The 25,224-nt window shown below is 53.3% G+C and overlaps 2 protein-coding genes and 1 long non-coding RNA gene across 3 annotated transcripts in view; 1 reads left to right on the top strand and 2 right to left on the bottom strand.

Moving 5' to 3' along the window:
- MYDGF (myeloid derived growth factor) overlaps positions 1-5,404 on the bottom strand; it is an 8,874-nt gene extending 3,470 nt beyond the window's left edge. Inside the window, exons 1-3 of the mRNA XM_006110521.5 lie at positions 5,215-5,404; positions 3,589-3,639; positions 1,161-1,222 (exon numbers count right to left, since the gene is read on the bottom strand). Coding sequence (XP_006110583.2) covers positions 1,161-1,222; positions 3,589-3,639; positions 5,215-5,364 — 263 coding nt within the window. The 5' untranslated portion in view covers positions 5,365-5,404. The remainder of the gene's footprint in view (positions 1-1,160; positions 1,223-3,588; positions 3,640-5,214) is intronic.
- Positions 5,293-10,565, top strand: LOC112544295 (uncharacterized). The gene is made up of 2 exons (XR_003087632.3): positions 5,293-5,431; positions 9,461-10,565. It is a non-coding gene; the product is annotated as an uncharacterized LOC112544295 (long non-coding RNA).
- LOC102463027 (procathepsin L-like) lies at positions 9,833-25,224 on the bottom strand. Its single transcript, XM_075903061.2, has 8 exons — positions 24,790-25,224; positions 17,121-17,256; positions 16,232-16,354; positions 15,342-15,500; positions 13,438-13,662; positions 13,181-13,349; positions 11,547-11,661; positions 9,833-10,239 (listed from the first exon to the last, which is right to left on the bottom strand). The coding sequence occupies exons 2-8, from the start codon at positions 17,244-17,246 to the stop codon at positions 10,140-10,142; spliced, it is 1,017 nt and encodes a 338-aa protein (XP_075759176.2). The 5' UTR covers positions 17,247-17,256; positions 24,790-25,224; the 3' UTR covers positions 9,833-10,139.

The raw sequence follows: 25,224 nt of genomic DNA, 5'->3' as shown, positions 1-25,224 counted from the left end.
GACTCCAAGAATGGTCATTCTGCAAACCAGCTACTAGGGATGTACTAGTGTAGTCGATTAACCGATTATCCCATAAGCAAAAGCGTATAGGTTAATGCTATAGACTACACCCATTTCCACCCCCCACTCCCCTGGACACCTGCACTGCTGCCTCTGTATCAGAGGCAGTAGCACAGGGTGACAGGCAGCCGATCCATGGGGGGAGCTGGTTTTTAAACTGGCTCTCCTCGTGAACCAGCTCTCGCCTGGTACCCCGCACAGACTGGCAGAGGGCTCCTCGGGAGTGGAGCCGGCGCACACTGGCTGCCAGCCCTGTCCCCCGGGACTATAGAATAGTTGACTAGCCAATAAGAATTCATGAGGTTACTCGACTATTCAGTTAACCGATATGTAACATCCCTACCAGCTACCAGTGTATTTATTTAACCGGGACAGTAATATCCAGGGGTTCATGGCCTCATCACACTAGGGAGGGACTGAAAAGGGGAAATACCATCTGGCATGAAAGTGTGTGATCTCCAGACTGGTTTATCTACACCTTGAATCCTGGCTCCCAGATAAGTCTGAAGGCTCATGTGGACTTGAGTGCTTCAGTGCAGACGTTACCTGTGCCGAGGGGAGGGGATAGGCAATCCATCTCGAGAGACAGCAGCTAGGTCGACAAAAGAATTCTTCTGTCGGCTTAGCAGTGTCTACGCTGGGGCAGGGGTGCTGGAACAATGTGCGTAGTGGGGGTGCTGAGAGCCCTTGAACTAAACTATAAACCATGTACTTAACGGACACCACTTCAAGCCAGGGGGTGCTGCAGCACCCCTACTTCCAGCATCTCTGCACTGGGGGTTAGGTCGGCATAGCTAAGTTGCTACGGGCCCTGAGCAATGTAACTAGGTTGACTTAACTTTTTAGTGTAAACCAGGCCTTGGCACAGAAGATCCCAGCTACCGCACAAGAAGGGCCACAGTTGGCATTAAAATAGGCCCTAACAGATGCAAACCTGTTACCTAACTACCCCCAAACCTTCAGACTTCTGCACGAGAGTGTAAAGTGGGAACGAGTCTTCCAAACAGAGCGGGTCTGTGGAGAACTGAAGACGGAGAGCCGAGGGAATTCAAGGGCTGAGGTACAGAGAACAAGGCACACTCTTAAAAGGCTCCACACACCTCCACACTGAACAGGAGAAGAGCTTGTTGTCTTCACTGACTCCAGTGCTCATCTGCCACCGCTGTGGAGAGAAGAGGTCTGAACAGTAAACCTGGGTGGCAGTTACAGTCATGCCCAAAGCAATGGTACTAGCTAAGCACATCACAAGCCTCTCTACTTTACACCTGAGTCTGAACAAAGGATCTAGCTATCTTACCCATTACAAAGATAGCTTCCCCAATTATCACCTCTATAGCTCACAGACATTTGCCTCCCCACCCCCCCATCCTCCTTCTGTTCTGAAATTTGATTTGTCCTTTTCACATGTGTTCATTTTTTGTAATTGTATCCTTTGGTATATATGGTTGTGACTATTTTCTTCCACTATTTGATCTGAGGAAGTGGGTCTGGCCCACGAAAGCTCATCATCTAATAAACCATCTTGTTAGTCTTTAAAGTGCTACATAGTCCTGCATTTTGTTTCACCAACACAACCGACATTCCAGGGGAGGGATCTCATTAGAAAGGTGAACCTTGTAAACTTGAAAGTCACTTTCTTCAGATTGCAATTTTATTGCATGAGGAGAAAAAACTTGAGAAGGGCCCAATATGATTGTCAAACAAAAGACCGTGCTTACTTTGTGCTTCAGCCAAGGCACTTCTGGGCCTGGCAGTTCACAGCCCTGATACCTCTGGGCTATGAACATCAGATATGAAAGTAAAATTGCGTGAGCCCTGACATCTTGTTCATTACAAATTCAACATGTACAACAGCACATACACAATTACACACCGTTTGCCATTTAACTGCCCATGGCTCAGGAAACACTCTTTCCTCTAGCTCCGCTGCTTATCAGAACCAATAATTGGATGGAGCAGCAGAAGCCTCCCCCCTTTGAAAAAGCAACGACCCTGTTCATGCTACAGGAAGAGGGCCTGGGGCTGATCCTTCTCCAGAGGAAGCTGCACACGAATTGAAAGTCATTTTGTTCTGTTTGTACAGGACCTAGCACAATGGGGCCTTGATCTGAGTTAGGCCTATGTACTACTGCAATATAAACAATCACAAAGTCTTCAAGTCTCTTTACTCTGATCTACACTAGGGAGTGATTCTGAAATAACCCCCATTTTGAAATAATAAGCGGAGCGTCCACACTACCAAGCCCGTTATTTCGAAATAACAAGTTGGTCATTTCAAAATCTGTACTCCCGCTTTCCTTGGGGAATAACGCTTACTTTGAAATAGTTATTTCAAAATGGCGGTAATGTAGACGCTCTGCTGCTGCTGTTTCAAAATAACAACTCCCCAGAGTCATTTGAAGTAATTACTCCCCAGTGCTTCCTGGGTCTCTAAGTCAAAGTACCGTGTCCACAATAACAGAGCCTGCCTCGGACTCATGTTGAGGCTCTCCCATAGTAGGGACACGCTATTTCAATGTTGTTAAATCACACGTTATTTCAAATGTAGTTATTTCAAAAGAGTTTCCTAGCATTGACATGCCCTTTAAGAGCAGGGAGCTTGCTGGTTATTTGCACATAGCTTCCCCCAGCACCAGTAAGGAGGTTGAAAATGCCATGCTATTCTAGGGAGACACCAACCGTTATCCAAAAATAGAAAAACAAACTACAAGTGATATAAGCTTTATAGGTAGCCAGGACTTACTAAACAAAGCCTTAGTGTAGCACACCCAGCCCTCGTCCGTAGGTGAGGCTAAAACAGACAAACCTCTTATGCAGACATGCAGTGTTTCTAACTCATGATATTTGTTTGATCTTTTAAAGCTCCAGCTCCTTGAGTCAGGGAATTACCAGAGATTCTTGGCTTTTTCTTTTTTTTAGGCAAGTTTCTAGTCCTTGTGGTTGTGGAGAAAAGCCAAATCCTAAAGGCACAACCACCAGAAGGCAATGAAAAAGGCCCAACACTTATTAATTTACGCCTGTAATTTCTTCACAGGGCTTCTCAAGATTTTTAAACACTTTGGGTTGCTGTGATACAGGTTTCTTATAAGAGAGTTTCTACATACAGGAAGAGAGATGCAATCGTTCCTTATTCCTACACTGTAAGATCTAGGAATCTAAATACACCAGGGCTTGTCTACACTGCCACTTTACCAGGCTGTAACTTTCTTGCTTAGGGTTGTGAACGCTGGAAAGCGCCAGTATAAACAGGCTCCCAGCACTGTTAGCTGCTCCCCCCGTAGTGGTGATTTACCCACAGTGCTGGGAGAACTCTCTCCCAGCCCAAGTGCTGTGACTACACTGCCACGTTAAAGTGCTGCCGCGGCTGCGCTTCAAACTTACAAGCGTAGACAAAATCTACTATTCACTAGAGTCTCCGAAAAATGATGAACAAAGTCATTTGACATACAGACCTCTTGGGAGGTTTCTTGTTCTACTGTCATGGAGTCTGTGTCAGGATTTCTTAAACCAAGTGTTCAAATAACTCACCTCATTGGTCCCTCCCTGAGAAGCATATGTGAATGAGCAGGTGTAATCCCCCTTGAAAACAGCAGAGAAAAGTCAGCAGTCTCTCTCAAACAGGATATACAATGTTACTAGCTATTTGTAGAGCATAAGCAATTTGCTTGGCTTTGTACAAAACGTATCTCACTTGAGGAAGCTGGGGGAATTTAGGTTCTGAGCTGCCAAAAGCCCTTACATTTTCTTTCCAAGCGTGAGAAGTCGTGAAGTACTTACAGTTCCCCCCGAACGTGGCTATAATTGTTTCTAGGGATGTAAGATATCATGTAATTGAATAGCTGCAAAACTGCATGAAATCTTATCAGTTACACAACTATTCGATAGTTCCTCGGGGCTGGCAGCCAGTGAGCTCCTGGCCCCACTCCCAGGGAGCCCCCTGCCACCCTGCGCTGCTGTCTCTGATACAGAGGCAAGAGCTGGTCTGCAAGGGGAGCCAGTTTCAAAACCAGCTTCAGCTGTTTGCCACGCCGCACTGCTGTCTCCAATATAGAGGCAGCAGTACAGGGTGGCAGCAGTCCCTGTCCACGGGGGGCTAGGCGGGTCTGAGAGACTGCTCTGCAGCAGCAGAAGCCCCCACTGTGGAGCAGCTTCTGTCCACGGGGACCTCGGACTGCTGCTCCGTGAACTGCGGAGCAGCCTCTGTTTGTGTAGAGCTCGGGCCCACAACGGACAGAAGCGTCTTCCTGGTAGCTTCCCCCCATGCTGCTGCCTCTATTAGATACTGAGGCAGCAAGGGGCGGATGTGTGTCAACAAGATTAAGCCTAGGCTTACTGGTTATCAGTTAATCGTGGCATTGTCCCCGTTTCCCACATGTACAAGATTAAGATTATTTGGGTTTATGCCCAAGCAGGGGCCTTACTGCAAGTCATCTGGGCGCTGCAGCTGATTTGTATAGTCCAGTTCAACGTGGCGACTCTGCTGATTGAGTTGGGGTAGGTCCTGCTTTGGGGTAGGACTCCCGAGGTCTCTTCCAGCCCTGGGGTTCTACCATTCCATGCAGTGGGAGTTCCGCTCTGCAGGCTGGGCCCCCCCAGCCCCTGCAGGGCTCAGCCACAGGAGGATGTGAGTGGGGACAGGCCCTTGCTGGTGGTTGGCGATCAGAGCAGAGACGCTGCCGAGCAGCAGGGCGGGTGCAGGGGCACCAGGGGACTCGGACGAGGAGCCCAGGCAGGGCTGGGACTGCGGGGAAAGGGCAGGGGCCGCGTGTTTGGTTGTCGGGGCAACGCTAAGTGGGGTGCTGAGTGTGAACCCCTCTAGGATGGAAGCCACGTCAATCAAGGGGTGCAGCTGCCCCCCCCCCAGCACCCCCAGTGCCAGCATCCCCTGTGGGGGGGCATGCAGCAAACCCCTCCACTGGAGTTGGGGGAGGGGCTGCAGACTAAGGCATGGGGGCGGGGCTACAAGCCCCATGCCCCGCCCCCTTCAGCCTGCCTCCTGGGCGCCACTTGGCCGGAAGCGGCCCGCCCCGCCCTCGTGTCCCTCACATCGCCTCATCATCCCGCCCTGGTTCTCAGCCAATCCAAGCAGCGGACTGTTTGAACGACGTGGGGCTCAGCCAATCAGGACGCCGCGCCCACCCCCCTCCCCCTCACCAGACTCCGGGAGAAGGAATGGACCATCCCGCCGGGCCGCACGTCGAACTCGGCCGTGCTGGGCCCCTCGTCGGCCGCGGCGAACAGGAAGAGAACGGGGACCAGCCCGGCCCAGAGCCACCGGGTGCCTGCTCCGGTGGGCGCCGCCATCTTGGAAGAGCAGCCTGCCTACGGCGAGCCGGAGGGGTCAATTCAGAACGAGGGCGAGCCTGACCACGTGAGCAGCATCCTCAAGCCGCCATCTTGGATGTGGGCAGAGGTGCCAGGGTGGCAGATTAACCCTTTGGGGGATCTTCTCTCTCTACTCCCTGCAGGCCTCAGGGGAGCAAGGGGAGGCCAGGGCCCCCTCCCACAATCCCCACCTGCGTGGTGTGAGGGGGATTACGTGTGCATGAGGGTGGTGACCCAGGGCAAGCACAAGGGTGGTGGCGTTTGCATACTAGGTGCACAACTGACACTGCAGTGTGGCAGGTGTGCGACTTTGCACAGCAGTGTTTGCACAGAGGCACTTCGGTGTGGTTCTGCAGCAGCAATGGCCGCTTGTAGTAGCACATTGGAAGGGGCTACGGGGGTGGGGCGCTGTTTGCTTAGCGGCACCATGAAGGGCTTGTGCAGCACCAGAATGGCCACAATGTTTGCCTGGTGTGAAGCGGAGACATGGGGACAGCTTTTCTTCAGCAATGCGTGCACCATTGTAGAGCAGCGGCACCCTACGTGCAGCAGGGACGGCGTTTTCCGTCTGCCACAGTGACTACTTTCTTTGCCAGCACTGGCACCAAGCACACAGGAGGTGGCCTGGGGCATCGTGACATTGATCTTATTCTAGGAACAATACCATAGGAATGCCACGGGTTTAGTCAGTGCCATGATGCCCTTCGGGAATGTCACAGGACCTGCAAGATATCAGGGTGTGAATGGGTGAGATTCTGGACAAACAGAAGTCCAATAAATATTACCTCACCCAGCTTCTCGCCCTAATTTTCTGAGACCAATACAGCTATGAAAACACTACATGCGGGGATTGAACTGCATACCTTTTCACCCCGCAGGTCAGGATGTTGGCCATACACCAGAAGAGAAGCTTCTTACTGTAGATTTTAGAAATGTGTATCTGTCTCTGAGTCCTTTGTTTAAAAACCTCCTCCTAAACAGTACAAGCTAGGACCACCAAATTCTGTGTGCCGCTTTCCTCTTTGCATAACTTAAAGCAAGGTCAGGGTTTGGTTGGCCCAGGACCATGGTATGTTGCTCATAACATGGAAAGGAAGGGGTCTGGCAAGAGAGTTTGACTGTCTCCCAGCTAGGGGACATGTCCCTCTGCCCCGGCTGTACCTGCTGCAGCGGTAATGGACAGGCACTTCTCAGTAGTCCCCGAACCGCTGCGGTGGGAGGGCTGGGGTTGTTCTCTCCCCCACTGAAATCCTCAGCCTCACCCTAGTGCAATGATTGAAATAGCTAAATAAGCTTTGCTTTTTTTCCAATGACTAGGGAAGTAAGCGACTAGCCGATAAGCATATACTAGTCACTTCCCCCGCCCTTGCTGTCTATCCAAGAGGCAACAAGGGGGGGGGGGAAAGCAGGGGACAAGCTGGCTCCCCCGAGCACCGTCTCCGGGCTGACAGGGGAGGCAGAAGTGTAGCAGGGGACCAGGCATGAGCTGGGAATCAGCTGATTCCCAGCTAGCTCCCAGTCCCCTCGCTGCACGTCTGCTTTTTAAATGTATTAAGAGCCGCCTGGCAGCTCTTAATACATTTAAAAGGCAGAGCCACAGCAGGGTCAGCACCCGGGCCGGGAGCTAACCCCTCTGCGGTGCTGCAGTTTTCCCCCTTATCAACTAATTGAGTAGTTGATGGAAATTCCATGAGCTACTCCATTAGCTGATTACTCACAATTTAACATCCCTACTAAGGACGCAAAGCCGGGTAAATCCTCAAGTGCAGGGGTTCCCAACCTGGGCTACGCGTACCCCCAGGGGGTACGAGAAGCTTGTCAAGGGGGTACGGGGAATATTTGGTAAATAACTAATTATCCTAATTGAATTAGTCCAAAAGTAGTAGTGTTAGTGAAAAAAGTTGTGGATTCTAGAGTGTAGAATGTATTTCCTTTCAAATTGAATGGGGCGTACGGGCAGGTTTACCAAAAGCCAAGGTGGTACAGGGACCGAAAAAGGTTGGGAACCCCTGCTCTAGTGTTTTGTAAAGAGAAGCTTTCATTCTGCAGGGCTGGTGACACTTCATTTCCACAACTGTCCCAAAGCCATAAAACAATCATAAAAAAACCCTCTCTCTTCCCTCCATTCCCCTTCACCGCTTTCAGGTGACTGTCCATTGGCTCCGGCTCATACAACAAGCTTAACTAGCCCAGGCCCCCTGCTAAACCTGCAGGACTGGCTGCTCTTTGACAGAGGTGCGGTGGAGAGTAGCTCTCCTGGCTGGAAGCGCAGAAATCAATCTCCTCGCTGTTCCTGCCGCCAGCTGCGCAATGCTTGATTTATACCCGAAGTGCAGCTTGCGATTTCATAGAGTGCGGGGCAAATAAAGCTGAAGGAGCTGCTAATTCGCTCATAAATCTCCGGAGGCTTAGCATGAAGGACACCAGCTGGGCTGAGAGTCGTGCTGCAAAAGCAAATTGTCCAACGCGGCTGCGGAGGAGCAGGGCAGCTTCGACCGCGGCCTGAGAATGGGCTGGAACAACTTCACAGCCATAAAAAGGCTCATTGAGCAGCAGTGTGGCTCCCCTTGCCCTTCACACATGCTGATGCTGTTCAGATTGCCTGGATCCGGGCGGACGGCTGCCATTTGCATGGGCGGGTGCGGAGGGTGTCAGCCGTTTGCTCCTTGGGGGCACTGACAGCCAGGAACAGGCTCAGGCACACAGCACTAGACTTGCTGGCTTCATTGGTGTTCCCTGGCACTGCCCTCCCCAGGGGGGCTCCGTCCCCGAGTCCAGCTTTCAGCCGAGAACTCTCTCTCGAACAGAGGCATCTCTGGCCTTGGCCCAAGCACAATCAATGGGTGGGGAGTGACAGGAGGCTGATGGGAAAGGGATCGGAGCATGAGACCTCACTGCAACAGGAGCTGGGGGGAGTTTGGCCAGTATTAGCATCCACCTGCTGGGGACAGGAAACTGAGGCATAGAACAAGTCTCTGACCAGCCCAAGGTGCTCTGGTCTTCTGCCTTCCAGTTCCAGCCACGGACAGCACTCTCCTTTTGCCTTACTCAGACATTACCATTGCTAGGTAAAAACACAGTGTAAAACAACCACCCCTCGCCTTCCTCCCCCACACACCATGGCAGCTACCGCTTGCAGCACTGAGCCAGGGGACCCTGTGGCAGCAGCACTCAGGCTGGGCCCTGCCGTTCCTCTGTCCGGCTGTTGCAGGAAGCAGGTGAGCCAAATCTAAGCCACTAGCATTGCAGGCTGGCAGACAAAGCGGTAATGCCGCTCCCTCAACTTTGGCCTGCCAGCTCTTGTCATCCTGCCAGAGGGGCAGCTGGACCAGACCTGAGTAGGGTTGCCTGATGGTTTAACCCCAAATACCGCGCGCGCGCACACACACACACACACAATTCTGTTGAGGAAAAAAAGGGAGTGGGGGACTAAAGTTGAGCAAAAAAAAAAACCAATATAACCACGCTGCGCCTTTAAATGACCCCACGCGCCTCATTCCCCTGCTCTTCCCCGACACAGCAGGGAAAAAAAATTGTCCCCACCAGGCTTCTGTCCTAGGGAAACAGGAAATACCGGACATTTTACATGTCTGGTATTTTCTGGTGATAGAAATGTAGCCGTGTTAGTCTAGGGTAGCTGAAACAAAATACAGGACTATGTAGCACTTTAAAGACTAACAAGATGGTTTATTAGATGATGAGCTTTCGTGGGCCAGAAGAAAATAGTAACAATAAAAAAAAAGAAAATAGTCCTTTGGTATATATGGTTGTGACTATTTTCTTCCACTATTTGATCTGAGGAAGTGGGTCTGGCCCACGAAAGCTCATCACCTATTAAACCATCTTGTTAGTCTTTAAAGTGCTGCATAGTCCTGTATTTGGTATTTTCGGGGGGGGGGGGTTTACTGGATGGGGGACGTGAATACAGAACACTTGGCAACCCTAGAACCGAGTAGCCCTGCCACACTGTGTGCATGGGGTAGACTTGCACTGCAAACTACCCTGTCCCCCACAAAGCAAATGAAAAATTAGAGAGCGAATGTGATGGGCTTCTAATCACTTCCTTTCTCCACAGCTACAGCACACACAGCCCAAGAGTACACATAACGGAAGCTATTTATGCTGCTTCTTGATTTGTTCCCCTTTGGTTGCTATGTAAATGCATCTTTTCAGGAAAGCCAGCTCCACAGGGCATGTGGGACAGGGCCTGCCCTTAAGCCAGTGCTCAGATAATAGCGACCGACTCAGGTCACAGATACTGCTACACCTCTCAGGCCTGTCACTGTGGTTTGGCACCAGCCCATTTGGCACCGGCTCCGAAGGCTTCAGTTAAAGAGATGAATGGGACAGAGCGCAGGAGCTAAACTTGTAAGATCTATAGCAAGCTCCTCTGGAGAAGTGTCTTTAAAATCGTCTTTCAAACCCCCAAGAAGTCTGCTTTTCCCACTGAGAGGAAAACATTCTTTATTTTAGGAACACTTCGGACAGGGCACTGAGCCACCTTCCACCATGCTGCTGCGTGACCTGAGCATGACTTACCCAGGCGTGCAAGAGCAATTTGCTGCACCATTTTTAATGGCTTCTAAACCCAGGTAAATCATAGTCCTTGGCAGCTAAGGAAAGGCCTAGAAACTACTGCCAGGAAGCAGAAGAATCTCCAGCCGGCAGATGAAGATCAAGAAAAAAAAACCAAAACCACACACGTGAGCCCGTCGGGTATGTAGGCCTGCGGCAGGAGGAAAACCCAGCACTGGCTACCAGACAGGGTAGCTTGCTTGATTGGCCACGCCACAGTGATTGTCGACTCCTTTCGCCAGGCGGATGTAACCTTTTTCGCCCCATTGCTCAGACCAGCTGCAGGAAGATAAAGTCAAAGTGAGAGAATCTGGGTGGGAACAGAAGGAATTTTGAACATTGTCACGAGGAAAAAAAAAAACCAAAGAGTTGCCCCAATATGCTAGAGGCCAGCGGCAAGGATGCATCGGGCAGCTGTTCTACCCAACTGATTTTGGGACCTCCAGGCTATCGTGCCGGATTTATGCACAAGCCAAGGAAGCTTGTTTATCTGAGGACCTCAGATTATTAGGGGCCTCTGAATACAAACTATCACTAGTCTTTAGTTGCAGCCTCGCCTGCGTACCAGTATCTATGCAAATATAAAGCTTTATTATTTCTATGTTCATTGTCTTTTTTATTACAATACTTTTTTTGGTAATGCTATGGGGCCTCTTGAAACTTGACATAGCTTAGGGCCTCAACAGGACTTAATCTGGTCTCTTTATTGGCTGGCCTGGCAGGGCCAAACACGGCTGCATTGGGCAGATATGCATTGGGTCTTTCCCTTCTGTCGTTTTGAATTGCCCTCTGCCTTGGTCACAAAGGGTCTGGCTACACAGCAGTGTTACTTCAGAGTAACTGACGTTATTCCGAAATAAAGTCCACGTCTACACTACAAGCAGTTTTTTCAAAATAACGGTGAGCCAGAGGATTTCGTACACCGATTCCTGTAACCAGGAGCGGCGTGAGGCCGGCTGCAGCAGCTGGTGCCCTAGGCAGGGCAGCATAATCGGCGCCCCTGCCTGCAAAGCCATCAATAGCCGTGACGTCATCATCAGGTGCCCGGGCCAGCAGCACCCTAGGCAGCTGCCTAGCTCGCCTAGGCTCATGGGCCGCCCCTGCCTGTAACCCTCGTTTTACGAGGAGTCAGGGGAGTGGAGGGACGAGCTCTCAGACTTCCTGCTGTGTAGACAGCGCCAAAAGTCAATAAAAGCTATTTTGACTTAAGCGGCGCGATTGACGTCACGCAAGTGGCTCAGCTTATTCCAGCTTTAGCCCTGCTGTGTAGATGTACCCAGATGGACTAAATCTGGCAGCTTCCACCAAGACCTTGCTCCAGAATGACCTGTCTAGCAAGCCTGGCCTTCTCCTTTCAGGAGTGGCCAGGGAGCAGGCAGAGAAAGTAGCTAAGTGGCACGGTAGTACTGAGGCTTGTTCAGCACATCCGGGGAGGGCGTTTTGATGCCTTTGCGCACACCGTTGGGGGTGGGATGGGAGCGGGGTAAGCACAGTCACAGTGGGAGCAGGTCAGGTGCAGCCCGACGTGCGTGTGCCCCAACAGTGTCTCGGGAAGAGTTCTCTCTCGCCCAGCTCCTCCCCCTCACCTGTTCTTTAGGAGCCAGTAGGCAACGCTCTTCCCATTCTCCTGGGACGTGCCGTAGCCAACAGCGAGCATCGCGTGGTTCACGATGTTGCTGCACTGGCTGCTGGCGAAGACACCTGGGAAGAGCAAAGCAGGAGTGAGATGGACTGGGGGGGGGGGGAGGGAGGCGGTGTCACTCCCCCTCGGAGTAGAAACAGACTCTGGAGGAAGGTCCCAGAAGCTAAGAGGGGAAAACTCCCGTAGGGCACTGGACTGATGCCGCCAAGGCTGCTTTGTCCCTGCAGGCTGTGAGACACGAGGTCCCAGGAGCTCTCAGCATGCCCAGCTGTGGAAGGAGGAAATAAAGGCCCCCTGGGAGGCAAGGCGAGTTGTTCTGGGTGGGAATCCGGACAGCCCAGCTCCGGCTCAGTGAAAAAGCCCTGAGCCGAAGGGCTGGAATTCTGTGCCCACTGTCCCAGAGGGATGTCAATCTGGAGGGCTCAGAGAAGAGCCGACACCACGATAAAAGAATTGGGGCTTGTCTCTAGCTCTGCCACTGCAGCTCTTTGCAATGACACTTCCCATGTCCCTGGGAGAGGCTCTCCGCTGGCGTAGGCACTCCTCCTCCCTGGGACGTGGCAGCCCTGTCAATGGGAGAAGCCCTCCTGTCGGGGCAGCGCTGGGTATGCTGGGGGCTATGTTGATATAACGCCGCTGCGCAGAAAACCTGCCCCATAGTCAGGCCCCCATACGGCGGGGGGGAGGTGAGAGAGATTACACTTTCCCGGGGCAATCAACTCAAGGAGCTCAATTTATTTAGCTTCAAGTGCAAGCTAAGTACCTATACGGGAATGAATATTTGATAATGGGCGCCCGAGTCTAGTCGACAGAGGCATAACACAAGCTAATGGCTGGGAGAGAAAGTTAAACAAATTTGGACTGGAAATAAGGGGGAGACTTTTCCCAGGGAGGGCAATTAACCATTGGGACAGTTTTAATCAGGAGTCACAGTGGATTCTCCCTCACTGGCAGTTTTTTTTAAAATCAAGGTTTCTTAAAAGAGCCGTGCTAGCAATTCATTCAGCCTGTGTTCTCCCATAGCATAAGAACTAGGGGTCACCGAATGAAATTAATAGGTAGCAGGCTTAAAACAAACAAAAGGAAGTTTTTCTTCATACAGTGCACAGTCAACCTGTGGAACTCCTTGCCAGGGGATGCTGTGAAGGTCAGGACTTTAACAGGGTTCAAACAGGAACTAGATCCATTCACAGAGGTTAGATCCATCCAGGGCTATTAGCCAGGGTGGATAGGAATGGTGTCCCTCGCCTCTGTCAGAGGCTGGAAATGGATGACAGGGGAGGGGTCGCTTGATTCCCTAGGTCTGTTCACACCCTCTGGGCCATCTGGCATGGGCTGCTGTCAGAAGACAGGATACAGGCTAGATGGACCTTTGGTCTGACCCAGTGCGACCCGTTCTTATGACAGAAGATTAGGTCAGTGGTTTCCAACATGCGGTCTGCAGACTAGGCCTACGATTTCCAAAGGGGCCTCTCTTCAAAAGGTTCAGAGTCTGCGAACGAAACCAGGTTGGAAGGCACTGAACTCGATCATCGCAGCGACGCTTTCTAGCCACAGCCCCCCGAGGCCCTCTGGCACCTGACTTGTAGAAGTGGAAGGCGAAGTTGTTGGCATCCACGGCAACAGAGACGGGGCCGACGGTGCCCACCGCCTGCTCCAGAGCCGTCTCGTTGCCCTGAGGGACCAGCAGGAAAGAGGTGCAGTTGGCGGCTTTGTCCTGGGGGTTGTAATGGCAGCTGAATACATCCTGCGTGGACAGAAAGAGGACGACACGGGAGCTCCCGCACTGCTCCTGGGAGCTGCCCAGTCCCGCAGCCCGCGCTTGCCTATGTTACCTTCTCCAGGTAGGGGTAGACGAGCTCCGAGTTGATGCCCCCGTTGTCCCGCACGTACTGGAAGGCCCGGGTGATGTAGCCCCCGTGGCAGCCGCTGTTCCCCAGCCTCCTGGAGCAGTCCATGAGGTTCTGCTCGCTCAGCGACACCAGTTTGCCCATCTTCTTGAAGACCAAGCCCTCCAGGGCTCCAGTGGCGCTGAAAGCCCAGCAGGACCCGCAGTGGCCCTGCAGGGGAGGGAGGCGGGGAGAGGTGGAGAACCGCTCAGCTGGAACCTGTTTACCGCTCGCTGCATGACCTGGGCCATAGCCACACAATGGCTATGTCTACACAGCGTCCCTCTGCCGCAAAAGCCTATGCAAATGAAGCACAAATTAGCATATTGCCACACGTCATTTTGCATAATTAATTAGGAGCCCTTTTTGTGCAAAAACCCTCTTGCACAAGAACCGTTCTTCCTCTTTTTTACAAAAGAACGGCTCACGCGCAGGAGAGGCTTTTTGCGCAAAAAGGCTCTGTGTAGATGGCACCTTTTTATGCAAAAGCGGCTCCTAATTAATTATGCAAATGAAGTGCAGTAATATGCGAATCTGTGCTTCATTTGCATAGGCTTTTGCGGAAGAGGGAAGCTGTGTAGACATAGCCAAAGTGTGTGGCCTAAGGGTGTCCCACGGGCAGGTGCTGTGTGCTGACTGGCCGGCCGGCAGAGAACCCCTGCTCCAGATGAAGTGCAGGAGTCTCCGGGAGTTCCCCAGGCTACGTGGGAGGGCGGGCTAGAGAATCGTCGGGGCCTCGCACCAGGGACACTGGAGTAGCTGCAGCACCCGCAGGGAGCAGCCGGGGTGCTCTGGTGTGGCAGAGCGGGGGCGGGGGACTCACTTCGCCTCCCTCTGGGGGTTGCTGCTCGACCAGGCGTGGCACTTGGGGCTGCCTGCACCCAGGCAGAAGCAGGGGGGCGAAGGCCCATTCCAGGGCGCTTCATGAAAACTGGGGCAGGCCAAGGGCCTACCAGCTCCACGCAGGTTAGTTGCCACCGCCCCGTCGGAGGGATGTTAAATCTCGGTTAATTGAACAGTCGAGTAACCTCATGAATTCTTATTGGTTAGTCGACTCGTCTATAGGCCCTGGGGGCGGGGCTGGCAGCCAGCGCGCTCCGGCCTCACACCCACGGGGCCCCCGCCACTCCGTGCTGCCGCCTCTGCCTCAGGGCGCCAGGCGGGAGCTGGTCTGTGAAGGGAGCCGGTTTCAAAACCAGCTCCCCTCGCGGACTGGCTGCCTGCTGCCCGTCTGGGGGGCGGTTTGAGCTCCCGGACCCAGCATGAGCCAGAATCGAGCCAGGCTGCCTGCCCGGCTCCTAAGACACTTCAAATGCAGAGCCGCAGCAGGAGTAGGTCCGGGATTCATTGCAAACCGGGGCTGAGCCAGGCCTGCCCCTGGTACCCAACCCCTGAGAGGACAGACAGAGGGGACAGTCAATGGTGCTCAGAGGGGAGACAGGCCCACGTGCAGGGAGCTGCATAGGAGGAGGCTCTTGCACCGACAGCAGCTAGGAGGGGGCCAGCCTGCTAAAAAACGTACTGGTGGGGGGGAAGGGGAGAGAAATACATGGAGTCTATAGCATTAGCCTATAAACTTTTACTTCTCGGTTAATCGACGGTTACACTGTTACATCCCTGCCCCGTCGACCTGGCTGGGCGCTAGGGCCCTGGGCTGAGCTCGTTTTCCAGAGGGGCAGCTGCAAGCCGCAGGCAGCGGTGCCGTCCTGACAGTGGCCAGGCCTGCCTGAGGGTTGTCGTGTCCCAGCCTCAGGGGCCAACGGCCAGGAGCTCAGGGCTAGGGGGTTGCTATGGCTGGAGGCTGGGAGGAGGGGTTAGGTCTCCATCAGGGTGCTCTCTGCTCCGCCCACCTGGTTTTTCACAGGCGTGACGTAACCTTTGGCACGCCAGTCCACCTCCTTGGGAGTCTCCCGAGCAGCCGACTCGTGGAAAAGAGCCGCCTTCCCGCCGTGTCGCTCGGGGGCGTCGGCAAGGAAACCGTTCAGCTGCTGGTTAAACTCTTCGTCCGTCTGCAGGGAGCAAGGAAAACTTCAATCCGGAAAGCGGGTGACAGAACGCCTAGCCAGTGTCACGGAGAACCACTGGCCGACAGGAGACCTGCATCTGTGAGGGGAGTCAGTTGAAAAAACAGCTCCCCCTGCGGACCGGCTGCCTCTTGCCCTGTGCTGCTGCCTCGGAGAAAGAGGCAGCAGGGTGGGGTGGCGGCAGCCCCTGTCTGGGGGGTGGTTTGAGCTCCCCGACCCAGCATGAGCCAGAACTGAGCCGGGCTGCCTGCCCACCCGGCTCCTAAGACACTTTAAATGCAGAACTGCAGCAGGGGTAGGTCCCGGACCCATTGCAAACCAGGCCTGCCCCTGGTACCCGACCCCTGGGAGGACAAACAGAGGGGACAGTCAATGGTGCTCAGAAAGGAGCCAGGCCCATGAGCAAGGAGCTGCACAGGAGGCGGCTCTTGCACCGACAGCAGCCAGGAGGGGGATGAAGAGGCAGGTGCAGAAGGAGGGCAAGTTATAAAACCGTGGGGCTCTGGAGCCAGTGGGGGCAGCAGTGGGTATGGAGGGGGATGGGGCCAGAGGAGCAGGGTCACAAGTGGGCATCCTGGGAAGGAGGGAGGCTGCGACGTAGCATGTGCCAGGCCCAGCAAGGAGCCGCACGAAGCAGGGGAGGAAGATTCGGGTTCGGCCCTGCGGGTGCCTTGCCCTACAGCCCAGCCCCAGGCTCTGCACCGGGGGCAGGTTACCAGGTCCCCGAAGTGGTTCATTTCCAGGCGGTAGCCGTGTTTGCCCAGAGCCTCCTCCAGGTTGTGGTGCTCAATCCGCCGCAGGTTCTTCTCCCAGACGGCCCTGCGGAAAGCTTCCGCCTCCTGCCCGGGGACAGAGCGACAGCGTGGTTACGCGTGGCCACGGCCCCAGCTCCCTGGAAGCCGACGCCCAGCGGGGTGGGCCGCGATGGGAGCTGTTCTTGGTACCAGCCTGACCGGGGGCGGGGAGGGCAGAGCAGTGAGGTTAGGGGATAGCAGCGACCCCGTCACCTCAAGCGTATGGTGTGAGGTGCTGGGGAACGTGGGGCTTTTCCCCCCCTGCCAGCCCTCACCAATTCTCCACCGCTGCTTCCAGGGGCTGACGTCCCCTCCTATCCCAGGCCTGGCGAAACAGGGCACCCCTGAAAACTCCCCCTTCCCCCGTCTCCATTAACCCCCAAGTCTCCCTATTTCCAGCTGGGAGCAGCTGTGGCAAAATCTAGCCAAAGAAGCTGGATCCCCCCGAGGGGCACAAATCCCTCCAGGAGCCGGGGGAGAGGGGAGGGGACCACAGTCCTGCACCTGTTGAGGCTCAACCCACCACCCAGCAAGGAAGGAAAGAAGAAAACCCCCCCCCCCACACACACACACTCCCACAGGGGCAATCGGCAGCCAGACCCAGAGCCTCTTGGCCAAGCCGACTCACAGGCAGCCTGGCTGCGCCCCGGCCTCGCCCCATGGCCCGGCGGCGGCTGCTGCTCTCAGGCAGCTGAGGCTGGGTGCATGGGATTGCAAGGGGGCCCTGCTGGCTAATTCCCTCCCCCCAACCTCCAGACTGCCAGCTGGAGCTGTTCCCTGTGGTCGGAGCCACCGGGGCTGCGGGACTTACGTCGGGATACTCCTTCCCATGGAAGCTCTTCCAGCCCCTCCAGATTTCCTCCAGGGCCGGATCCAGTGCCCCAACCACGCCCAGCAGGACCGCCAGGGCCCTCACCAGCAGCAGCGGTGGCTGCATCGCTCCCAGGCTGGTGGGTTAAAACGCGCCCGTTAGAGTTTAATCCCGGCTGCTCTTCCTGGCTCCTGGCTCCGCAGCAGCAAGTTGCCTTCAGTCCCCGGTGTAACATGGGCCAGGACGTCCCTCCCCTTCCCGCGATCCTGGCAACCGAATCCCAGGAAACTCATTTAAAAGCCCCCTCTGCCCGGCAGCTCCTCTCCAGGCCAGGCTGAAAAGTGCTGGCGCTGGAACAGCCACCGAGTGGCTCCCAGGAGGCAGTGGGGGCTCTCGGTCCAGCTCCTAGCTGGTTACACCCCAGCGATGGAGCCGTTGCCCAGGATCCCCTTGCGTGCCGTCTCAGCAAACCCATAACCAAGCCCTCCCCCAGGTCGGCCGGTCCTGCTGAGGTCTGGCGGGCAGACGGGAATCCAAGCTCAGGGCCAAGAGCTGAGCCCTTTCCCTCACCCCTGCACCAGCTGCAAGGTTACTGATTACACCTGGGCCCCTGCCTGCCCCGTATTCAACCCAGGGTTAGACAGCGCGGTGCAGCAGGCTGGAGCTCTGGCTCTCCAGCACGGCGTCGCCGCCCTGCATCACAGCAGAGCGTGGGGGCAGCCGGCCCTGTCCACGTGCCCTTTGCACTCCAGGCTCCCTGGGCCCGGAGCTGCATTTGCACTTTGGCTTTCTCCAGGGTGCAGCGTGGGGCCGGCGCTCACTGACCATCATCGGAGCTGGGAGACAGGACCGCCTGATCCACTCTGGCAACGCCGCACTGCCCGGTAGCTCTCCCCGGGGCTAGCCCGGTTTGTGCGGACACCGTAGCGCCAGGGCTGCCCAGCGATGGGCACCTCGCCACTGCCCGAGATCAACAGGAAACGCGGCTGCCAAAGCGAGGTGCCGGCCAGGCAGGGTCGCTGCTGCCACAGCTGCAGCCCAGGGCAGTGGCAGCAGTCGGAAGAGAGCGGGAAGCAAAGCAGCAATGGGACTGTTCAGGGGGCTCTGCCCCCATGTAAGCTTGGGCACAGCTGGGGGGCGGGATGCAGAGGCAACAGTGGGAGCCAGATGGGTGGGAGCAGTCACTGGGGAGCAGGGGCAAGGCCCCTTGAGGGGCTGGGAGTAGGTAGGAAACAGAGACCCTCTTTCCCCACTCTAGGAGGTTCTGCCTCTCCCAGCTCTTTCCTTACTGCCCCCATAGACAGCAGCCGTGTTGTTTTCTTCACTACGTGGAAAATCGATGCTGCCGCGCTGGATCTTCCCGAGTTCCATTTAGTGGGTCTCAGATCCTGGAGCTGCTCAGTCCGATCCACTGCCCTAACCCCCTTCATTTGCTCAAGTTAGCCCTTTGGAAATCAAGGAGCCTACTTGCAGGTCCAGCTTGGTGGATCCTTCCATTTAGTTTCAGCAGCAACCGAGGCGGTCCCCTACAACCAGTTCTTCTCGGAGGTCCTCACTGCTCACCAAGACCAGGCTGGAAAAGGCTTCTCCTGCTGTTGGCTCAGGGCCTACTTGGTGAAGGTCAGCGATCACACCCAGGTAAACATGGGCCCTGCTAGCACTTGTCTGGGAAGTTAAAATCGCCCAGAAACACACAATTCCCGGCGGTCTTGATTTCACTGCCATGTCCAATGCAGATCCTGGAGCCACCAGTGCAGAGGAACCTCGAGTAGCTTGCTTTCCCCAAGGGATTTCAGCCCCGACTGTTTCATGCATCCCATCACTCCTCATTTCTGCCTCATCTTTAACACACATCGCTACGCCAGTGCCTTGGCTCTCCTCTGCACCCCTTCTTACCAACAGTTCTTTGATCTTGGGGCTGCCTCCTTCGGGTCAGCTGCCCAACTAGCACTCTCACTTCTTGCCCAGGCTGCTGGGAGGTGTCACAGAAGCCTTGACCTTGGTTCCCCTCTAGGACCAGCTCCTTTGGCCAAACTCGAAGGGTATGTCTACACTGCATGGAGGAGGGGCAGGCTTCCCAGGGCGAGCAGCCGAACTCCCACTCACTTAGCTTGAGCAGCCAAGCCTGTTTGTCCGCTGGGATCCAAGCTCGGGGGAGAGGCACTCCCGTTCCGCTGCAGCAGCTTCTAGGGGCACAGTCCCTGCCCCACAGCCTGCACTGGCAGCTCTGTTGGTTACAAAGAGGTTGGGGGTTCAGTACTGGCCTCCCAGGGCCTGATGCTGCAAACTGCAGAGGTCACAACTCAGCTCGTACCACTCGCTTTGTTTCCCTCAACCGATAACTTAAGCTTCCACAAGTGAACGCTTCATAAAAAGAGCCAGACAAGTTCATGGAGGCTGGTCCCTCAATGGCTATTAGCCAGCATGGGCAGGGATGACATGCGCCCACCTCCGTTCGCAAGACGCTAGGAATGGGCACCAGGTGTTGGATCACTTATTGCTTGTTCTACTCGTCCTTTCTGGGCCACAAAGCACTGGCCACTGCTAGAAGACAGGATAATCTGACCCGCATGGCAGCTATGTTCTTAGAACTGTTCAAACACCCAGTGGCAACAAGACCTGTGAAATGATACCCAAAGTCAAGAGCTTTCTGTGCTGAGACACGAACAAGCTTTGTCCATCTCCATCATCATCTGTGGGATGGTTTTGGATCAGTGTGTGTCTGGGATGAAATCTACAATTACCGACATTTATTAATGTACCTTTCCAAGCCTCCTCATGAGCAAGAGTCTAGACGCATCATGGACAAATGTCTATGACACCAATATTTAAAAAGGGCTCTAGAGGCGATCCTGGCAATTACAGACCCGTAAGTAACTTCAGTACCGGGCAAATTAGTCGAAACAATAGTAGAGAATAAAATTGTGAAGCATGTAGAAGAACATAAATTTGTTGGACAAAAGTTAACGCGGTTTCTGTAAAGGGAAATCCTGTCTTACTAATCTATTGGACTGTGTCTAGACTGGCCAGTTTTTCCGGAAAATCAGCCGCTTTTCTGGAAAAGCTTGCCAGCTGTCTACACTGGCCGCTTGAATTTCCGCAAAAGCACTGACTTCCTACTGTAAGAAATCAGTGCTTCTTGCGGAAATACTATGCTGCACCCGTTTGGGCAAAAGTCCCTTTTGCACAGAAGGGCCAGTGTAGACAGCTCAGATTTGTTTTCTGCAAAAAAGCCCCGATCATGAAAATGGCGATCGGGGCTTTTTTGCAGAAAAGCGTGTCTAGATTGGCCACGGACGCTTTTCTGCAAAAAGTGCTTTTGCAGAAAAGCATCCGTGCCAATCTAGACGCTCTTTTCCGAAAATGCTTTTAACGGAAAACTTTTCTGTTAAAAGCATTTCCGGAAAATCATGCCGGTCTAGACATAGCCTTGGAGTTCTTTGAAGGGATTAACAAACATGCAGACAAGAGGGATCCAGTAGATATAGTATACTTGGATTTTCAGAAAGCCTTTGACAAGGTCCCTCACCAAAGGCTCTTATATAAATTACATGGCCATGGGATAAGAGGGAAGGTCCTTTCTTGGATTGAGAACTGGTTAAAAGACAGAAAACAAAGGGTAGGAATAAATGGTAAATTTTCAGATTGGAGAGGGGTAACTAGTGGTGTACCCCAAGGGTCAGTCCTGGGACCAATCCTTTTCAACTTATTCATAAATGATCTGGAGAAAGGGGTAAGCAGTGAGGTAGTAAAGTTTGCAGATGATACCAAACTGTTTAGGATAGTCAAGACAGAAGCAGACTGTGAGGGACTCCAAGAAGATCTCACCAAACTGAGTGATTGGGCAACAAAATGGCAAATGAAATTTAATGTGGATAAGTGTAAAGTAATGCACATCGGGAAAAATAACCCCAACTATACGTACAGTATGATGGGGGCTAATTTGGCTATGACAAATCAGAAAAGAGATCTTGGAGTTATCGTGGACAGTTCTCTGAAAACTTCCACACAGTGTGCAGCGGTGGTCAAAAAAGCAAATAGTATGCTAGGAATTATTAAGAAAGGGATAGAAAATAAGACCCAGAATATCTTACTGCCCCTGTATAAAACTATGGTACGCCCACATCTTGAATACTGTGTACAGATGTGGTCTCCTCACCTCAAAAAAGATATTTTGGCCTTGGAAAGGGTTCAGAAAAGGGCAACTAAAATGATTAGGGGTTTGGAACGGGTCCCATATGAGGAGAGGTTAAAGCGACTGGGACTTTTCAGTTTAGAAAAGAGGCGACTGAGGGGGGATATGATAGAGATCTATAAAATCATGAGTGGAGTGGCGAGGGCAGATAAAGAAAAGTTATTTATGAGTTCCCTAAATAGAAGAACTAGAGGACACCAAATGAAATTAATGGGTAGCAGGTTTAAAACTAATAAAAGAAAGTTCTTCTTCACACACCGTGTAGTCAACCTGTGGAACTCCTTGCCAGAGGAGGCTGTGAAGGCTAGGACTATAATAGAGTTCAAAGAGAAGCTAGATAATTTCGTAGAGGTTAGGTCCATAAAAGGCTATTAGCCAGGGGATAAAATGGTGTCCTTGGCCTCTATTTGTCAGAGGCTGGAGAGGGATGTCAGGAAACAAATCGCTTGATCATTATCTTCGATCCACCCTCTCTGGGGCACCTGGTGCTGGCCACTGTCGGCAGACAGGCTCCTGGGCTAGATGGACCTTTGGTCTGACCCAGTACGGCCATTATGTTCTTGTTTCTCTAGGAAGCTGGTTTTCCTGTTGGCCAGTAAGCCACAGTCCAGCCCAACCTCAAGACCCATTTGAAAATGACTGAAAATATTGCAGGCGTCTTCTCTCAGCATTCAGCCCCTCCCTTCTCTCCCTGGGCTGTGGCTGCCGCAGACTCTCACACATCCTCCCGCAGTGCTGATAAGTAGAGCTGTTTGTGAGCAGCATGACGGGAGGCAGAAATCGCATGTGTGATGGATAAGGTCAGAGAAACCGGGGGAGGAAGAGAGAAGGCTGTTACTTTGCATCAAGGTTTATCGCAAGGCGTGGGCGATCGCAGAGCTGTGTGTGAGGCACTGCTCCTTGGGTTCTAAGCTCAGGGCCCTTCCCACAGGAGCTCAGGAGGAGAGCAGGAAGGTGGTGGCTAATGCCTAGGGTTAAGGGGAGGCAGATCGAACAGTCCCCTCCCTCCAATTACTTAAGCAGGCAAAGGATCTGGAAGACCATCCTGCCTACAGCTCCAAGCCTGTTCCCTAGCTGGAGGCCTCCTGGCTTTGTTGCAATATCAGTGAGGCCCATTTCAGAGAGAGGAAACTGAGGCACGTCTCACACTGGGAAGCCCGTGACAGAGCTAAAATCCAGCTCTCCCACCTCTCCCCCTACCCCATGTGATGCATCTTTAGTACCGACACCCCCCAAGAGCCCATTACTCCTGTGTCAGCTTCACAGGAACAGGATTTCCTCTCCCACTTCCTCCCAGAGCATATAGGGCTGGGCTGGTCAGGGACACCCTGGATCTGTCACTCCAGCAAGCTGCCCTCCCTGAATTGGTTCTGCCCCTTGATCTATGTAAGTGTTGCTGTTGGTGGGCGGAAACAACACACACGACTCCATAGCACGCCCTTTGGGAAGTGGGTTCGATTCTCCATTTCCCTCTGTGCATCCTTTACCCCAAGGCCAAGCCAGTGTAAGATGGCACCAGCTCAGAATGAGGATACACGTGTGGCACTGGGCAAACGACTGCATGTGCTGGCCAGTCCAGCCCCTCGGCCTGAAGGAGCCTACACCCTGAAGCAAGCGAAGGCTGCAACAGGTGTGTGAGGCCACGTGTCTGGCTAGGACAGCTGCAGCAGCCACATCAGCCATCGAGTTCGTAGGTTAGATCTGGGGCTGCGGCAGAATTTCTACAAAACAGTGAGTCTATCGGACAAAGGCTGCCAGCCTAACAGCCTAGAAAGAGTGGAAGGGTTACCAGTTAGGGGGAAGGAACTGTAAGGCACTGTAATGCCACTGTGTTAATGGAGAACAAATGTGAGGGCTAAACATAGCTGTGCCGTGGGTGGGAGGGGGCTCGCTGAACGTTAGAAGCTGGCAGGTAGGTTTCGGCGAACTCCCTTTGGGAGAATTTTCTGGTGCATTTGATACTTTATAATTTTCCCCAACGATGCAACAAGAGCTCTGCCCCTAGGCATCTGTCTTCCAGACACCACACTGAGGGCCCTTTTCTTTCCCCCTTAAACTACTGCAGTGTTGTAAATAATGCAGCGCCGGGGGTTGTGCGTCACAGCAACACAGCTCTTCAGAATGTGGCAATATTGTTCCAACATAGCTCAGTCATGAAAGAGTAAGCAAAGGGCACAAAGTTTTTAGCCCCTGAAAGAAGACAGACAGACAGTTTCTAGCCCCTGAACACACACACACCCTCCCATTAACGTAGCATTGTCTAATGGCTTTCAAAGACCCATCGCCGTCGGGCCACTAAGCATTAGAGTCAAGATGGAAGATGTAATCTTTCGAGATCTTTCATTATCTCACGCAGCTTGTCTCAATCTCTAGGGACCCTCATGGCTGCCCATCACTTGAGACTAATAAAACACGGTGCAGTAATCAAGGGAGATGCTAGAAAGTTTTCCATGGGGGGTGGGCAGAAAGTGGCTTTTGGATTAAGCTGAATTTTTTGTGAACTCCTCCCCAGTAGATACTTTTCAAACCCCAACACTGGAACAAAAAAGTGTGATTTTAAAAACCAACATTCTGGCCCCTCAGAGCAGAACATTTTAAACAAAGAAAGAAAAAACAGGGAGAAAATGACTTTCCTATTTTTCCCATAAGGAAATAATTCCTTTCCCAACCAGCTCTGGAGAGCAGTTCTGTTCTCGTGGAATATTATCCACACTCGGTCCACGAGTACCACGTGCTTCCAGGTGCAATTCATTTGAACACGCCAGCCACACCTCATGAGATACAGGAAGAGAGGCACAACCTGGCCTCAGCATCACAGAGGTAGGGATGAGGTGAGGGGCCGCTGAGAGGAATACGGTGGGAACGCTACCTAATTTGTCCATAGAGCCCAATAGGCTCTAGTAACAGATTGGAGACGGTCAATCTCCCAGCTACTGCAAGTTCTCAATCCCTCTTGTAGAGAGAGACAGAGAGAGAGAGAGAGAGCACACGCGAGCCCCTCTTCATGGCATGGAAGAATCTTACAAATTCAAGGAGTGAACTTGGATGATCACAACAGCGGAGAGATTTGGAAACGCTGCAGAAGGACTTTAAAAAAAAAATGCTGCAGAAGCATTAAGTCCACTTAGCGCACAATATGACAAACTGCCTTGGGCTCTGAGCGCTAGAGAGCTTACGAGGCAGGTTGGACATTGCTGGTTTCCTACCACACAGTCTAAAGAGTCAGGAGGAAAAGGAAAGGATGCAGCAGGCTGGGAATAAGGGCCTGACGGGCTCGGATCTGTCATAGAATCAGAGCTGGAAGAGACCTCAGCAGGTCATCAAGTCCAGAGCCCCTGCCCAAGGCAGGACCAATCCAAAGTGTTCTGCAATCCGTTGCTCTTTCAAGAGTGAGGAAGCTGTTCGGATTAAAGAGGGGAAAGGAACTATCCTGGCAGTGCACAAGGGCTTTGTTCTCGATGGACTCTCACGTACCTGGGTCTCCGGCGGCTAGGAGAAAGCAAGCAACTCCAGTCCTCTTCTCACTGCGCTAGGAGGCAGCCAGCGCCTTCACTCCGAGAAGTGTAGATGTGTGCAACTTCCTTCATCACACCACCCTCCCCCACCAGTGCTGCTCAGCCTCTTACCCAACAGGACTTCCGGGAGCAGCGAGAACGCGATTACAGCACAGGCAGGCAAGGCAGAAGCGAAGGGGAACAACGGGTGAATAGCCATGGGCAGGAGGTGCTTCAAAGCTCAGGCAGATGATGCTTCGCACTTACCCAGGAGCTGTGGCTCGCGCTCTCAGGTTAATTAACCCGCTGCTCCCTTGAACAGAGGGTCAGACTGAGGGATGAAGGGCCGCCTTCTCAGACTCGCTGCCCCAATTGCGCAGCGAGATGAGCAGAGACAGGCCCGTGCTCCCCATCT

Source organism: Pelodiscus sinensis, chromosome 32, assembly GCF_052426305.1.
Source record: "Pelodiscus sinensis isolate ZL-2025 chromosome 32, ASM5242630v1, whole genome shotgun sequence".
NCBI classification, from domain to species: Eukaryota; Metazoa; Chordata; order Testudines; family Trionychidae; genus Pelodiscus; species Pelodiscus sinensis.
Note: the sequence above shows the minus strand (reverse complement) of the source record. Positions and strands in the feature narration are given on the sequence as shown.

Excerpts from the sequence above, each read along its gene's own strand:
- LOC102463027 (XM_075903061.2), bottom strand. The coding sequence starts at position 17,246 with ATGCAGCCACCGCTGCTGCTGGTGAGGGCCCTGGCGGTCCTGCTGGGC. Across the intron at positions 15,501-16,231 it reads TGAACCACTTCGGGGACCTG|ACGGACGAAGAGTTTAACCA; the intron begins GTAACCTGCCCC and ends TGCTCCCTGCAG. Across the intron at positions 13,663-15,341 it reads TCACGCCTGTGAAAAACCAG|GGCCACTGCGGGTCCTGCTG; the intron begins GTGGGCGGAGCA and ends CCTCCCCTGCAG.